The sequence below is a fragment of the Scomber japonicus genome, chromosome 9, assembly GCF_027409825.1.
Source record: "Scomber japonicus isolate fScoJap1 chromosome 9, fScoJap1.pri, whole genome shotgun sequence".
Taxonomy (NCBI): domain Eukaryota; kingdom Metazoa; phylum Chordata; class Actinopteri; order Scombriformes; family Scombridae; genus Scomber; species Scomber japonicus.
Window position 1 is genome coordinate 23,980,958 of NC_070586.1, and position 16,188 is coordinate 23,997,145.

The 16,188-nt window shown below is 39.2% G+C and overlaps 1 protein-coding gene across 1 annotated transcript in view; it reads right to left on the reverse strand.

Moving 5' to 3' along the window:
• Positions 1-508: 508 nt before the first annotated feature.
• ssbp2a (single stranded DNA binding protein 2a) overlaps positions 509-16,188 on the reverse strand; it is a 52,193-nt gene continuing 36,513 nt past the window's right edge. Inside the window, exons 5-17 of the mRNA XM_053325782.1 lie at positions 7,832-7,921; positions 6,160-6,219; positions 5,979-6,045; positions 5,076-5,146; positions 4,904-4,971; positions 4,315-4,363; positions 4,193-4,228; positions 3,976-4,030; positions 3,729-3,799; positions 3,473-3,551; positions 3,285-3,313; positions 3,098-3,196; positions 509-2,879 (exon numbers count right to left, since the gene is read on the reverse strand). Of these exons, the coding sequence (XP_053181757.1) occupies positions 2,850-2,879; positions 3,098-3,196; positions 3,285-3,313; positions 3,473-3,551; positions 3,729-3,799; positions 3,976-4,030; positions 4,193-4,228; positions 4,315-4,363; positions 4,904-4,971; positions 5,076-5,146; positions 5,979-6,045; positions 6,160-6,219; positions 7,832-7,921 (804 nt within the window). The 3' untranslated portion in view covers positions 509-2,849. The remainder of the gene's footprint in view (positions 2,880-3,097; positions 3,197-3,284; positions 3,314-3,472; positions 3,552-3,728; positions 3,800-3,975; positions 4,031-4,192; positions 4,229-4,314; positions 4,364-4,903; positions 4,972-5,075; positions 5,147-5,978; positions 6,046-6,159; positions 6,220-7,831; positions 7,922-16,188) is intronic.

Consider the following 16,188-nt stretch of genomic DNA (forward strand, 5'->3'; position numbering starts at 1 on the left):
GGCTGCTCATGTGCAACCAAGCAACTCCACTGGAGCAGTTGTGCATTAAGGGCCTTGCTCAAGGCCTTTTGTCATGAGGGAGGTTTTTTCACTTTCCCTAACTACATATATCAAGTGTAGGCAGGATGAATCTCACTATATCCTTTTCACTTTCTGCAACCAGATATATCCTGTTACTTGGGGTAATCAAACCAGTGGACTTCCAGTCACACAATACTGTAATAGTAATCTGTTGTTCAATCAGGTCTGGTATAGAGTGGAATCAAAGAAGTACATCATGGTAGGACAACCATAGAAAAGGATACATTTGGCAAATCAGTGTATTTGTTGTTAAAGTGTTACATGTCACATTGAAGACACTGTTGTGCTTTTATACACAACAAAGGCAGCAGATTGGACCAGAAACATAACTCTGTGATAATGTGATAATGTAACTTTGTCCACAAACACACTTAAACAAAACCTCAAGCAGCGTTCCTGGGTGTACACATGGTCCTCACAAATGAAGAGAGTTGACACTTGGACTAAGGGAAGAGAAGCTTTATACCAGCATATTCAAAACCCATGAAATACTTCTCTGTATATTTACAAAAACATAATACAAGAATAAAAAAGAGAAAATGAACACATCACAAATGGAGTCCCACATACTGCCACAAAACAGAAAACATGATCCAATTTACAAATGCGTCTTCTTGTACTCCCACTTATGGCTTCAAAGTAACACAAAAACATAAAAATATCTCTGTTCAGTCGTGATGGTGCATCATCAGTTCATCCCTCCCTTTTTGCTATAATTATCCAGATTTTTCTTTAAATAATAATAATAATAATTATAATAATAATAATAATATCAAATACACATACAAGACAGGGGAGCTACATTTGGGAGCTGTATACTTTTGCAGTAAGGGAGGGGAAAGGAGAATGTTCACAGGTACGTAGACCTTTTTTTACATGATGATCATACATCTTGGGCAGTGAAAAAAGTTTAAAACATTGATTAAAAACAAGCTTATTTTTAGCTTTCTGTACCAACTAACCTCGCATATCACACTGAGATCACAGTTTATCCGGATGACATTTAAGTATGAGTGACCAAAGTGACTTTATAAGCTTGTGTCGTACAATTTACCATCCATACCCCTCATGTGTCTTTGATTCTTCTTTGTTCAAATATTATATATCCAGAGAATGTGGGCTGCAGAAATTAAGATGTGCACTTATTTAGCAACTTGGATCAAGGTTTAAACAACTAGATATGAGAGAGGCCCAAGCAAACACAACCAACCTATCATATGGCTACAGGTTGAGTGTCCCATCTTGTTAAATAACATGGTCAAACATGACAAATCATACTGTATACTGTGCTTTTGTAGTTAACAGTATGTATATTTCTTATGTAAATGAGTTTCCACATACCTTTTTTTTATCCAGACTGTGCTCAGCAAAGTGGCTGATCTGATACAATTTAAGCCTTGAACAAAGCTCCTTTTCCCCCTCAATAACCATTTAAAGTGAAAATGCAAACACAAGTTTCAGGTTGAGCTGAAGATTTTCTGTGAATGATGTTTATACTCTGAAGAGAGCTGACTTTGATCTGCACATCATTTGTCTCGTCAAGCCTTAAAAACACATGATACAGGGTGAAAGGATTTTACTTGAGGTTAAATCTGATCAATGTTATATATCTGTCATTTATTGTAATGTGGAGGAAAAACTGCCCTCTTAACAGACAGAACTCGTACTAATAATCATAAGTGTTGTGTGTTTAAAATTGTGTAAACGAGATGTGCCATGGTAACACAACTGTTATTGACAACAACATGGTAATCACACAGGTACTTGCTGACCTCCAGAAGAAAAGTCAAACAAAATCTCAGTGCCTTCACTTGAATATAATGGACTTAAGTCCTGACTGGAGATCATTGGACTCTTTACTTTATCAATGCTTGCATTTAATCACTGGCTGCACTTTATTGCTTACCAAATATATTTCCTAATCTTGCAAATTGATATCATGAAATCCAATAAAAGATCTTTAAAAAAAAGGCTTTACATTTCAACATCTGTGGAAATAAAAGTTCAGATGACAGAAAAACTGATTCCCAGACCTAATATAAACACAGTCTCAGTGGTAGTCTTAAAAGATCTACACAATTTCACTGTTGAAAAGACTTCACATAGATCTGCACAAGCCTCAAATGAACCTCATAGTAATATAATTGTGGAGTCTTTCCATTTTTCTTCCAGTAAGACATTAAGAAGATTGTCAAGAAAAGACAACAGATGTTCCACATGACAAACTGGTATAACACATTTTCAACCATCAATCAAAAAAGTGTCTTTAAATCCTTGAGAATTTAAATTTTAGGATACATAGGATACTGGCCTTTTGTTTTTTGGGCATGAAATCCATGATATGACATCAGTCGCACACACGCACACACACGCACGCACGCACACACACACACACACGCACACACACAGTAAGCAAATAAAGAAGAGCTCTCCTCCAGGTGGTTTAAATTTTGGTTCCTTTGTACAGTCTCATAGCTACAGAGGAAGAACTGATGAATGTAGCAGAGTCATCACTTAGAGTGGGAGAAGTAACAGGTAAGAAGAGACAAGGATAGAAACCATGGAAGGGAGATGTGTGTGTGTGCGAGGGACAATGAGGGATGGTTAGTAGAAGGACGGAGGCTGGGGCAGCTGTCCCGACTGGGCAGGTGGTGGTGGTTGTGGTGGAGGAAGAGTCACTGTCCTACATGACATCACATCCTGTCTCTCTGCTTTTTACCGATCCACACCAGCTTACTGAGCGTCTGACCAACCCGCTTCCAGAGCCTTCACACACTCATCGTCATGTTTGGAGAATACTGCAGGAAGACAGAGATTAGAAATATTAAATTGCAATGAACTAATGAGAAACCCTCTTAATCATTAAAAGTTTTATCACTTGGTGAAACTATTTTTGAAGGTCTTAGCATCTAACATCAAATGCTTACTGGAAATTAAATCATGGCTGCATTATTATTATTATTATTATTATTATCATTAATATTATTATTATGATTTCATGCAGACGATGACTCACACTTTCATTCTGAAAAGGGTTAAGGAAGTTTCCGCCCATCTCTCCATCCTCCCTTGGGGTCCCCGGCTGGTTACTCATACTTAGGTTACCAGGAGAGTTCTGCACAAAGTTGAACACAGCAAGAAATGGCATAAACTATTCCACTTGTGTAGATAAATATCTAAATTACAGGAATATTTTCTCTTACCTTGGGGAGACTGTCCATATCACCAGACCCTGAGAAGAACAAGTCCATAAATAACACAAATCATCATTATCAAATAAACACTGTACAGTAACTTTATTCATTATTTGACAAAAATAGGCAAAAAGAAAAACAGCCCAACACAGAGATTTAGTGTCAATGCAGCACTCATAAGCTATTTGTTGCTGTACCTAATGATCCATTCATGTGATGAGGCTCCATTCCAGCCATTCCCCCTAATGGACCATCGCCACCTGCACCCATAGGGAACTGAGGGGAACATACACAGGAGACAATAACAAACAGGTAACACTGGTTACATAAAATACATACAGAATAGCACCAAGTAGTAGTTTCACATGTTGATCCCCAGATGTTGATGAACAGTAAGGACACTCAGACACAGTAACGTACAGAGACAAAAAACTAAAACAGATAATGCCTTACATTTGGTCTGCTTCCTCCTGGAGGAACTGTGTTTATCATAGTGTACATGTTGTCGCCGGAGTTAGTTGAATCTAAAAAAAACAACAAAAACAGGATGAGAAGATAAAAGAGCATAACTGTATACACACACACACACACACACACACACACACACACACACACACACACACACACACACACACACACACACACACACACACACACACACACACACACACACACACACACACACACACACAAAATTTACCTGCTGGACTTGGCATTATTGGGGTCCCAGGTGGCCCCCCACCTCCTGGAGGTCCCTGAAATTATAGTTATGGTTATATAATTGTATTATATAACTATATTATAGTTAGGCTATTTTCTGATTCACTTGTGAACAAATATGAGTAAATGGTAGCCTGACCAGCTGGTGACTAGAAAACTAAACTCTAAAACTCAAATCTAAACTCTAATATACATACCACATAACTTCCTGGAGACGCAGAAGAATAAGGGGTCTACAAAAATACAAGAAGGAAAATGTTAAAAGAAACAAAATAGCCGTTAAAACTTTCTGTCGGGTGTGTTTTGTTAGAGCACTTACAGAATTGGAGTTTGGAGGATTTGGCCAGGGTCTACCCCCACCAGGTCCCCTGAAAAACACATGCAAACACACACACTTTAGTCTTCTCCTTTTTGTGATTCTCTTTGTTTCCAGTTCATTTGGGCTGAGTTGGCAAAAACAAGGTATTCTATTGCCAGAAACCCACAAACACCACAACCCTCCTACCCCAAAAAAACAATAAGAAGACAAAACAGAGTAAAAACTGGCACCCAGCTCCACCTTTAAATCTCTGAAAGCTAAGGGCACACACTGGAGTTGTAATTAAAAGGTAAACTGTAGTGTGATTAAAGACATTTGCTGTTTTCTTTTTGAATGAGGGAAATTTGGGAAGTTTTGATAATTATTATTTTCTTTTTTTTCCCTTTTATGTGTATAAGTAGTGTTGTGCCACTCACTCTGTTTCCACTGTGTGTGTGTGTGTGTGTGTGTGTGTATGTGTGTGTGTGTGTGTGTGTGTGTGTGTGTATGTGCGTGTGTGTTTGTGTGTATATGTGTGTATATGTGTATGTGTGTGTGTGTGTGTGTGTGTGTGTGTGTGTGTAGAAAAGACTATATAGAAACCACTCACATGTTCATGCCAGGCATCCCAGGACCAACCAGCGCATTTAGTGGTGGCCTCATTCCACCTCCGTAGTTCTGAAAAGAAAGGAAAAGAAAAAAAGCCAAAATGGCCTCAGCTATGTCAACAAGTCCACAAACCAAACTCTAAAAAAATCAACACAAATCAAGTACTCCTGTACCTGGGGCCCTAGTGGTACCATGCCTCTGGGTGGAGTCATCCGCTGCATTGGTCCTCCCATATTAGGATGTCCTGAAACACAGACAAACATATTATAACCAACTACTGGTTTGTTCCAGGATCATGTGAAGTGTGTTCTCTCACCTAGATTTATTTTATTCATTTAGTGAGCACTAGCTGCATTGTTCAGTCTATAGGGAAGTTTTCTAATCTACATTTTTCCATGTACAGTATACACTTAAACCTGCAGAAGTGAAACTGTATGTACTTTTATATATTACATCTTTTGTCTGTAGTCTTTCAAAAGCCCAAGAAGACATCAATTTCTGATGCTTCAGTTACACAGTTTCTGCTTTCTACTGTCTAATTCAACAATAACTAAACATCCATGAGTCTTTTTACCTATGCATAATTTATATGATGTCTGGAAGGGCGATTAGTTATTGTAAATGTGAGTGTATGGATAAGACCTTGAAAAAATAAAAATAAAAAAAAATCAACAAATCCCATCAAGAGACCAAAACCAATAATGGATTTATTCTGCTAACATGTACTGTCTGTGCCTTATTATATCTCATCAAAATAGCAAAGTCATACTGTATATAAAACCTTGTCCCAGAGAAGGCGCAGGGTTAATTCAGCAGCCATGTTAATAGTGATGAAGGAATATGTCAGCCAGTGCAATTAATGTGCTTTTAATAGTTTCTGAATATCAGCAAGAGCTCTGATATGATGAGACAGAAAATACTTGTTTGTTAGTTTTCATCTGCCTAAAGATATTTTATGATATAAATCAAAGCATAACGTAATGCCGGAGCTATCCTTCACTGACGAGATGCTGTATTGCTGTACAGTATTTTCCCTGTGTTCATGTACACCACCAGTGCATCTACCGTATGTGTACCTTGCTGTCTTGTAGGGTCCATTCCACTGGGTAACATGGGCTGGCTACCTGGGACGCCTCCAAGTCCCTACAAAGAGGAGAGGATTCATCACCAGAGTTATCCTCACTGTCACACAGATATTTCCAATTTCCACTCTCCACAGTTATGTCTTGTGCTTGCAGGTGTCAGTGTGGCTCTTACCTGGTTGGGTAACCTAAGGGGAGGTCTGGGTCCTCCAGGGTATCGAGGCGACATAAATGGCTTTGGAGAAAAAAAAGACCAGGTTGAATCACTCGGGGTTAGAAGTGCTGTATGCATGACAAACACAGAGCCTCTAAAAACTTGTTCTTCTAGCTCTATTCTATCAGAGGTTTCCATAACAAATTACAACATCAGGTTTTATTGAGAGGGGATAACCTTTACTGGAAAATGTATTCAAATGTCTACATAAAGAAAATCTCCCACCTGTCAGCCTCTGCAAAAAAATATATGTAATATAGCCTTATGTACAGTGCTGGTATTTGTCCATTATCCAAAACAAGAAACCAACCAGGACTACTGTGTGTGTCTTTTATTGAGTTCTGGGCTCATTTTTCTTTAACAACAGTTCCATGACAGCAGAGCGGTGGAAGTCAACCACATTTTTATTGGATTGGATTTATGGAAAAAGAGCGAGAGAATAAAGGATGAGGTTTGTTAATAATGATGTCAGTCTGTGTGTTAACAGTGTGGAGTCTTGGCAGCGTGTGTCAGTAGCTCTTCTATAGCTGGGAGTGTGTTTCCACTTGTCCTCCCCACAGACAGTAGCAGTACTGTTGCTATGTCTGCTCAAGTAATGCCACTTTGGTCAGATGAGCCTGACTGCAGTTTTATAACATACCACTAGAGAGCAATGGTCCACTTGTTTTGATCAGGGTCTATTCTTTAATTACCCCTCTTCTCATCTCCCAGATGTTATGAAGATCTATCAAAGGGAAACAGCTACAGTACTTTAGGTCTAACTCTTGTTCTCACATTGACAAATGCAAACAATTGAATAAAGAGTGTTTGGAAATGAGTGAATCAGTGATTGACTAATCTCATAATTTGGATGAGTAAATAAATAAATTATGATTAAAGTCAGAAAAACCTGTGAGTGGATGTGCATTGTCTGCGACCTGTATTTACTTTGTGCAAATATGATGATACATTCAACAGACAAATAATTTATCTGGAACCTGAATCAAGAAATGTCAGTTTGGTATTTTTAACCTATAAGTCTTGACAAGACTTCGTCTTCAAAGAACAATTGATCTTCAGAAGGAGATGGAAAAAGCCCTTTCGGACTCAAGTTTGAATTTTTTGAAAGCGGAGCTGAGAAATGCCTATGAAGGTTATTGATCTGTGTGTCAAATGTGAGTGTCTGAGTTTGACTGATAATGACGGTTAATCAATGTACAACTGGCAGAGTCCTCCTGATGGAGAACAGAAAATAATCTCGGACGAAGTTTTCTTCGGTGAGAGATTTATTTCTTCTGTCAGACTCTTTTTCTCTCAGTGTTGAGAAAATGGTGCACCCACACACATAGATAGGTGCAGATTATACGCACATATAACATAGCCCCAGATTAATAAATACATTTAAGTTAGAGCAAATGAGTTATCTTAAGAACAACTTCATGAATCCAATACAAATAATTTATATATAAAAAAGAGTAAGACACCAAGCGTTTGGCATGAAATATGGGCCATAATTTACCTAGTGTCGTGTTTATTAAACACCATACATGTAAGTGGCTTAAAGACCCAAAGTGGCCTAAAGATTCAACGACTCCTCTCATTTTTCTCTGTCTTTCTATATGTGTGTGTGTGTGTGTGTGCGCACACTGTATACCTGAAAGAAACCTGGAGGGACTGGCCCCACTGGCATGCCCTCTCCTGGGGGAAGGTTCCCAAGGACAGGGCTGGGAGCTGCTGCAGCACTCTGAAAGAGGCAACAGAAAGAGTAAAATCCATGACTCAAAAATGTCTGCAGAAGCTTAACACATCTTTTCTCAGCAGTGGTGGGAAGTAACTAAGTACATTTACTCTAGTACTGTGCTTAGGCATAAATCTGAGGTGCTTTACTTGAGTATTTCCATTTCATGCGACTTCATAGTTCCACAAACATTCAGAGAGAATTATTACAGTCCTCTATAGTTAACAAAAAAAAAAACAATTCAAGGGTCTTCCCCAATCTCTTCCTTGCTGTCTCTCTCTCAGTGAGATATTTCCTGTTTTAGCAGAGACCCTGCCATACAGTCCACATTTATTTTTATGCCTTGTGTTTTTTGTTGTGCTTGTCCCAGACGGGCGGTGCTGGCACATTTCAGCACTGCCTCTGTCTGTTTCCTGTGGCATTGTACAACTAACTAACCCGGAGTTACCACCCAGCACCGGCCTCTTCCTCATCCTCATTAGGAATACATGAGACCGGAGACAACATGCAGCGTGGAAGAGTGTACATCCACATATATGATGATGTGTGAACATTGAACACATACAGCCAGCATTTCTGTATCTGCATGGCTTTTTTTTAGAGTCTGCCCACTCTCTGTTCTATTTCTCTGATCTCCCCTCTCGCTTTCTCTCCCTCCCTCTCTGAAGGCATCGGCTGGGTGTAAAGAGCTCCGGTGAAATTCACCCACAGTCTCTGAAGTTTCCGCCAGCTGACTTTTTAGGTCAGACAGGAACAAGGCTTAATCAGAGCTGAGATAAAAGCAGACTGACGACACTCCTGTATCCTTCTCTGCTCCACCCCGCCACCCTCGCTATTCCCTGATCCTCCCTCATCTTCCTTTATTTCTTCCAACCGTTAATGTTCAGCAACAGGGAACCGGATGCAGTGCAGCTTTTTGATTGCATATTCTGCTGCAAACAGAGCTTGTGTTTGTCTCAGCAGATGAATGTACAGATGGACACAGATGGACATTGTATCACCATGGTTCAGTGGTGAGAGACTGGTTTTGTTTGTGTGTATGGGTTTGTTTGAGTGTGCAACATCATGCACAGCGTCAAGTGTGATTTTTGTGAATTTTTCTCCCTTTCTTTCTCTCTTCCTTCTCGCACCCTGGATTACCCAGAATGCCTTTACTCATTGGCAGCCTGGAGGTCTGATGAGTTTGCCTTCATGCTCAGAGAGAGAGAGAACAGAGGGAGAGAGGAGAAAAGAGGACAAAGCAGAGATTATGTGTGTATGGTGTGTGTGTGTGCGCGCGCGTGCTAGCAAATGAGTGCACTATGTTTGTTTGTGTGGGAAAAGGAGAGTTGGGGGAGGAAAAAACCTACCTGACCTGCTGACAAAGCAGCATTTTCCAAATAAAGCAACAAGGAGAAAAAAAAGAGAGAGAGACAACACACCAGGGTATCTCCCTACCCCAAAACCTGCAGCACCCTCCATCTATGGAAAACCAACACAACACTCTGGTGCTGACAGTCTCTCTTGATTATAACACACCATAAAATCTCAATGAATCACAAGTTGGAGGCCCCTGCTTGTGTTGAATTTGTGCAGTAGTAATTATAGCAGAGACCTGATTTGTTGTAAGTCTTGCACACCACACTTCACATTCAAAAATATATGTGTTGCTAACATTTACAGTGTATTAGCCAGCCGTAGCTGTAATACTACTAATAGGTAAAACTACTATCACAATAAGAAATGTTACTAATTTGACTTTTAGGATGCATTTTAATGTCTAGCCACAAAAAAGCTGAAAATTGTACTTCTTGAGTAAATTTGCAGTATTTTTGTCTGTTCATCAAAAGGCACTGTTCTTACAAAATGAACATATAAATTAAATGAAAATTGAAAAAAATGGTATCAATAAACAATTTTGCAACCCAACTGCTTTGGATTATTTAAAAATTTGAGCATGACCAGTAAATCGGCAGGGCAATATTTTGGTCGATTTTAGCTAACTGCTTGTGTTTGTGCATGTGTAGGCCAATCATTAGCAAGAAGTTACTGTACAGAAGTAGGAAAGGTATGTTTGAGTTCATTTAGAAACATTGTTGCAGTTACATAGTTTGCCCATCAGAGGGCACTACGAAGTTTATTCTTTAACTGTTAAAAATATATATTTTGGTCAAAATTCTAAAAAAAGTAAAAATGAAATTTAGTCAGCTTGAACAATATTTGTCCAAATGGTTGCTTGTCTTATCTGTGTGTAAAGATAACAGCCAAAATATAATTATCAGGCTTTTATAGCTCTCTATCAGCCTCAATCCAATATTGTTCAGGTGATAATAAAGTACACATAGAGTTATAGAGCTGCTTTTTAATCAGTTACTGAGAAAGTATAAAGCCTGTCCAACTGAACTGATAGTCATGATAACTATACAGGTTACCCAGTGTTGGTGGAAATTAAGCTTAATGATTTGTGGACCTCGTATCTGTACAGATAAAGATTGTCAGTAATTACCTTTATCTACTGGTATATGTATGGTGGTAGAGAATTAGTCCAACAACATTGAATGTTTATTCCATTAATAATGACGTAATATCACAACTGTCGACAAAAGTGAAATTAAACATGTGCCGAGAATTTCACTTCAGCTATTCAAAAACTATGCAGTCACTCGCAGCTGCTGGTGATCGTGTTGGCAGTGAGATTTCAGGGTTTCACCTAATGCAATAAATGGATCAATGTGGTGCTGGTAGCTCATGTAGGCTATGACAGCAGAAGTGGACGGTTTGTTAATATACTCTGAATTTGACTCAGTGAATTCCATTGAAAGCAGTTCTGTTGAAATACTGATTCACAGCCAAGCTCAACATATTCCAGCACTTAACCTTTAAAAACATAAAAGGGACACAGATTGTTTCATGCAGTGAGTCTATCATTTACACTTCTCACACATCGTTGTTTACACTTTTCTGACAAGGCCCAGAGAGAGGAACAATGAGACACTCCGCTTACGGCTGTACACTAAACACACTCAGTGTATTTTACTGTCTGAATGTAACAAACAGTGTCTTGTGCCACGAATCTTGGTACGTTGAGTACCACTGATGATGTTAATGAATATAAACCTGGTAGAGTTGACTGGTGATTCATTTTGTGGATGAATGATAAGACCCTGACCAGATGACTGTGTTCTCCAGATGGAAGTATTCATCTATTGAGACTTGTTATGATCAAGATGTAGGTGGCTCATTTTCCATCATCATCATCTTATGTATGAAATTCTCAAGTAGTAAAAGAATGCTAACTTGTTTTTGTATTAATGGAGAAAGAGATCACTCCTGCATCACTTTTGATCATCTGTCTCTGCTCTGTCCTTTTCTACTTCAGAAAACAACACATTCAGAGAAAGATCCTTTCATCCCTGCTGCCCTGACTTTAACATACTACGCTCCCTACATTTGTTGTTACAGTATTGGCGTTGTAAAGGTGTTTGTAATGAAATCTGAGGTGGAGGAAAGGCCTCTGCATGTACTCAGATGAACACCTGTATCTCCTGGCAAACTCATTTGTTGCATAAATTATTCAAACTGCCACCCTCCAGGAGAATGCAACAGTATACCAGACATACACACCAAAACCTTTAAGTGTACTTCAACATCACTGAATGAATAAAGGGGAAAAACACAAGAATCTACCATACCAATATTCAAAGAAAGATGGTCAAAATTTGCAGTAAATGTATCATATGTCAGCATCAAATGTCATTAGTTGGAGGTTAAGTTAAGGCTCAGATGTACAAGCAATAAAACAAAGTGGGGCTTGATCTCATGTATTCCTTCAGCTATCACAGACTTACAATCTTAAAATGTACTGATATATGACCACCCTGCCTTATTTTATAAGCAGATTGATTATATTAGAGACTAAAAATGTGGCTGTAGATTGAAAACACCTCTGTGAAGCTGATCACAAAAGGCATTGTTTCCCTGTAGTCGATGCAAAAATGTGTTGAGGGAATTGTAGACATTTAAATGTAATGCAATTACACAAAGGCACGCTACTCTATAAACTAATCAGACTTTCTCTATACTATATTCACACTACACTAATCCCATCACACTAAGGGCTCAGTAATACTTAATGAGATAACTCGCAAAGTCTTTCATCCCTATATGTTTACCGATTGTGTTTCTCACTAATGCGTCTGTGTGATGCATACATACTTTGTGTGCGTGTGTGCGTGTGTGTGTGTAAAGGTGGAGAGTCATTTTCTTTCAATACTTCAGAGACTGAGAGAAACTCAGAGATGCGTGAGTTGAATCTCAAAAGGCTGTCTGTGTTCTCTCTCTCTCTGTTTATCTCTCTCTCACTGTCTCAACCTGCATTGGTCGCTGTCTGCTTTCTCCACCTCTCTGTCTCTCGCAGGTTTCAAACACAAAGCTGTCTCATTTTCTTTCTTTTTTTGTATCCATATACCAGCCCATAACAATATGCTTTTTAGCTCACATCTGTAACTAGACTTGCAGTTAAAGGCTGGAGATATTCTATATATTTCTTATTGTCAACAAATCCCATGAACAAATGAAAACCAGCAATGCATTGCTCCTACTGACACGTAATGTCTGCGTAGACAAAGTCTAGTTATTCCTCTGTGTCACAGACGAGTGATTCACCTTTTTTTATCTGATATATCTCCACAGTTGTATCAGATGAACTTGAGTTAACTATCTGACATGTTGCAAATATATTCTTTTCAATGTATTTGGGGATGTCATACAACTCTATTGAATATATAAAAGTGGATATTGTTACACTCATATTTGACATACACGTGAATTAATTCTGTTGATTTGGTCGAGTTTTGATTCATACTAGAACCACATGGGAGAAACTGGATGTTTCAACAATTTATCCATTTCATCTGCTTATCCTTTTTACTTTCCTTGTTACTTTTAGCTAAAACATTGCAACAATTGATCCACATCTGCACTTTAAGCCAACTATTTTGACTTCTCTGCTTGCTGGCTAACTAGTTTACATGCACTCTCAACTGCAACAGGCGGTGTTAATGTGTTATAACCAAACAGTATTGAAAACACAAACAAACAAATGATTCAGTTCATTGCACTGTGGTTTATTTTAAGTCAATGACACACCAGCCTGGAGCAGTACAATGCTCACCAGCGCACCACATTTTGTGGTATTTGTATTAATATCCCTGAAAATAATAGGAAAATAGTCCTTAACAAATGCACTATTTTATCCTGTTTGAGTAACATTTTCATTGGGTGGGGAACAGTGGTGGGGTGTGGAAGGGTTACCACTGAGTCTCAAGGCCACTCGCAGTACAACAGGATCTACGAATGACACACCACACAGGAAGGAACCCCGTCCCTCCTCCCTTCTTTCTCTTTCCCGCTCCCTCCATCCACTCAAATGCCATTAGTCCACTTCCTGAACAAGGGAGGGGGGGGGTTGGAAAGAAGAGATGCTACAAGTCTGCATGACACTCACATTCACACACACAAAGTCACAAGAAACACACACATCCACGTGCACATTCAAGTGTGAGAGCAGAAACACAATAGGAAAATTGATTTACGCGTTATTGTATATCCACAGAATATAGTCTGTCAGTCACTGTCAAAATCATAATAGTACATCTACAACTTACTGAAGGTTTAACTAAAAGAAAACTTCAAGGCAGCACAGAAGTGAGAGACAGAAAGCGAGAAGAAGAAGTGTGTTCAGCAGCGTAGAGATGAGAATGGCTGAGCTCTGCTTTTAACCATGTATTATTCACAGTCTCCTGTGGTGACCAGAGACAGTTTAACACGCTCCGTTGTCCAATCCTCTGCCAAACTCTCTTTACAATTTGAAGGCGGACAGGCTTAAAATCGCCCTCTGGCATTCAAAGTTCCCTTTCTCAACCAAAACATGCCATATGCTACACCAGTAAAACACAGCAGTGAGTGGAAAAAAGTATTCCTCTCTGCACTCCATCCAAGGTCTCCACTGTTTAACAACAAGATCTGACTGAGCTCAAGCTGCCAAGAAAACTAAAAAACTATTAAGTGAGTACATCCATGTGTCTTTCTGTTAGACCAACTCAGGTTGCCTTAGAGGAATTCAGATTTCGTACAAACTTCATTTCTATTTTCATTGTTTTGGAAATCATTCCTATTGATCATTTTACCATTAGCAAACAAAGAAAGTATAAATTCATGAATTCATTTTTGAAGATTCACATAAGGATGTATAGAGATGTGGAATAATGCTGGTGTGCTGGAGTACAATCCTATTATATAACCCATAGAAATGAAAGAAAAATAAATAAGTTAGAAGTGGTAATAAACTAAAAAAAAAGAAAAAAGAGAGAGAATCTGAGTGTAAGACGGACAGAAAGGGAGGATGAGGTCATCACTTATTTCAATCTGGACGCAGTTCACCCTCACTATTTTTTCCAATCTTTATCACCTTCAGCAGCACATTATCCTATACAACAGAAATCCCATGCACCAGACACTCTCTAGTGTAACATTATGGCTGATTACTAGGTAAAATGGCAGCACAACATGTCTCACTGGGTGATTACAGGTAGGGTGGTATCAGCTACACAGAGGGTGACAGTGATGGGGGGTGGGGGCCCACTGGCTGTGTTTCCTATTATCACTGATGTCATTATCGACCCTTGTAAACATCTCTGGGCTGTGAGGAGCTGTATAATATGTGAGGTGGAGCTGTGGGCTGATGCACTGTCAGATACACATACAGAGCTGAAAATGATAGTGACTATGGCACTGGAGAGCCACACTTCTCCCACCACTATCTCACTTGGTTCAACGACACCAGGGGAGATAAGGGAGATGGACTGAAGCGAGAGGAGAGGAAAGGGTAGAGAGACACAGAGGCAGATGTAAAAGCCACAGTTCAAGATGAAGAAGAAACTGTGTTATGGACTCCTCTTCACGGCAGATCGATGCAAAGACAGAATATTGATTCCGTTGAACTCCACATATTATGTGATCTATAACACTGAATCACTAGTTTAGCTGGTTTATAGTTTATGTTACAATTGAAGGGATTCATTAGTCGACTGGAACAAGAAGAAATGAGCAGAATTGTTGATAAAAATGTAATTAATTTGAGCTTAAGAAAGAACTAGTAAGAAGTCACTTTCAGTGTCTCATCTCGCAGTCCTTCTAGTGCTAGAAGGCCAGACACAAGAGACAGCACCAGATAAGGATATGGGTGTCTACAACAGCAAAAAAACCAGTGGGGTTAGTTGGGGTCAAAGAGATAGCGCGCCAGTCTGATCATGTCAGCATTCTCACTTTGCCCTCCCTGTTCTCCCTCTGTACTCCTGCTGCAACTTCTATGTCTCAATTTCTGGATCATACGCTGTAATCCCTTTCACACACACACACACGACTTGTGAGGGTGCTGCTGTGTAAACCTAAACATTTCTATAGGTTTCATCTCTTTGTCACACCTTAAATGGTCTCAAAATGGGTCAGGAGAGACATACATGTCAACATTGGAATTCCATCCCACCACTCTTGCCACAGTCCACATACTCCTTACATTTCGACAAGGGTACACACAGTGAGTTCTAAAATTACCATAATGCAACCACTTGCTTTACATTGACAGTGCAACAAGGATTGGGTTAACTAGTTCCAACATTAAGTAAGTGACTACTGATCAGAATCAGATACATGGTTAAAAGTGAAGTGAACATCCCTGAATTATATAAATGAAAACACAAAAGGGCATATAAATTCAGCACTTACAAGTTTAATTATGTACCAGGCTACTTGAAGGAGGATATATACACACATCACTTACACATTATGCTTTCATTGTGATTTTGAGAGAGGCTACTGAGACAATTGGTAGGAGAGGGTGATTATGAAAATGGATGGAAGAGAGAGTGAGTGAGACAATGGGTAGGAGAGTGAGAGTGAGAGGCTCACGTCGCTTTTCTCTCTGTGTGATACACTAAAATCCGTGTGGCATATTCTACTAAAAGCATGACTTTGACCAAGGTTGCTCCTCATTAAGTACCGGTAAGCCTTCTCCCTTTTGGTGAGATACTTGCACAAACTTTTAAGCCTTTTTTGGCAGGTACTCCATCACTCTCACATTCTCCAGCCATCCTTGACTTCTTCTTCTGACTCTTCTTTTTAACTTTTATTGGTGGTTGCCATTATTTTTTACAGTCCATGGTTTGATTGAATGACTTCTCGTCACCACATGTTATAACAAATGTTCTACATACGACCACCTGCTTTACTGGAGG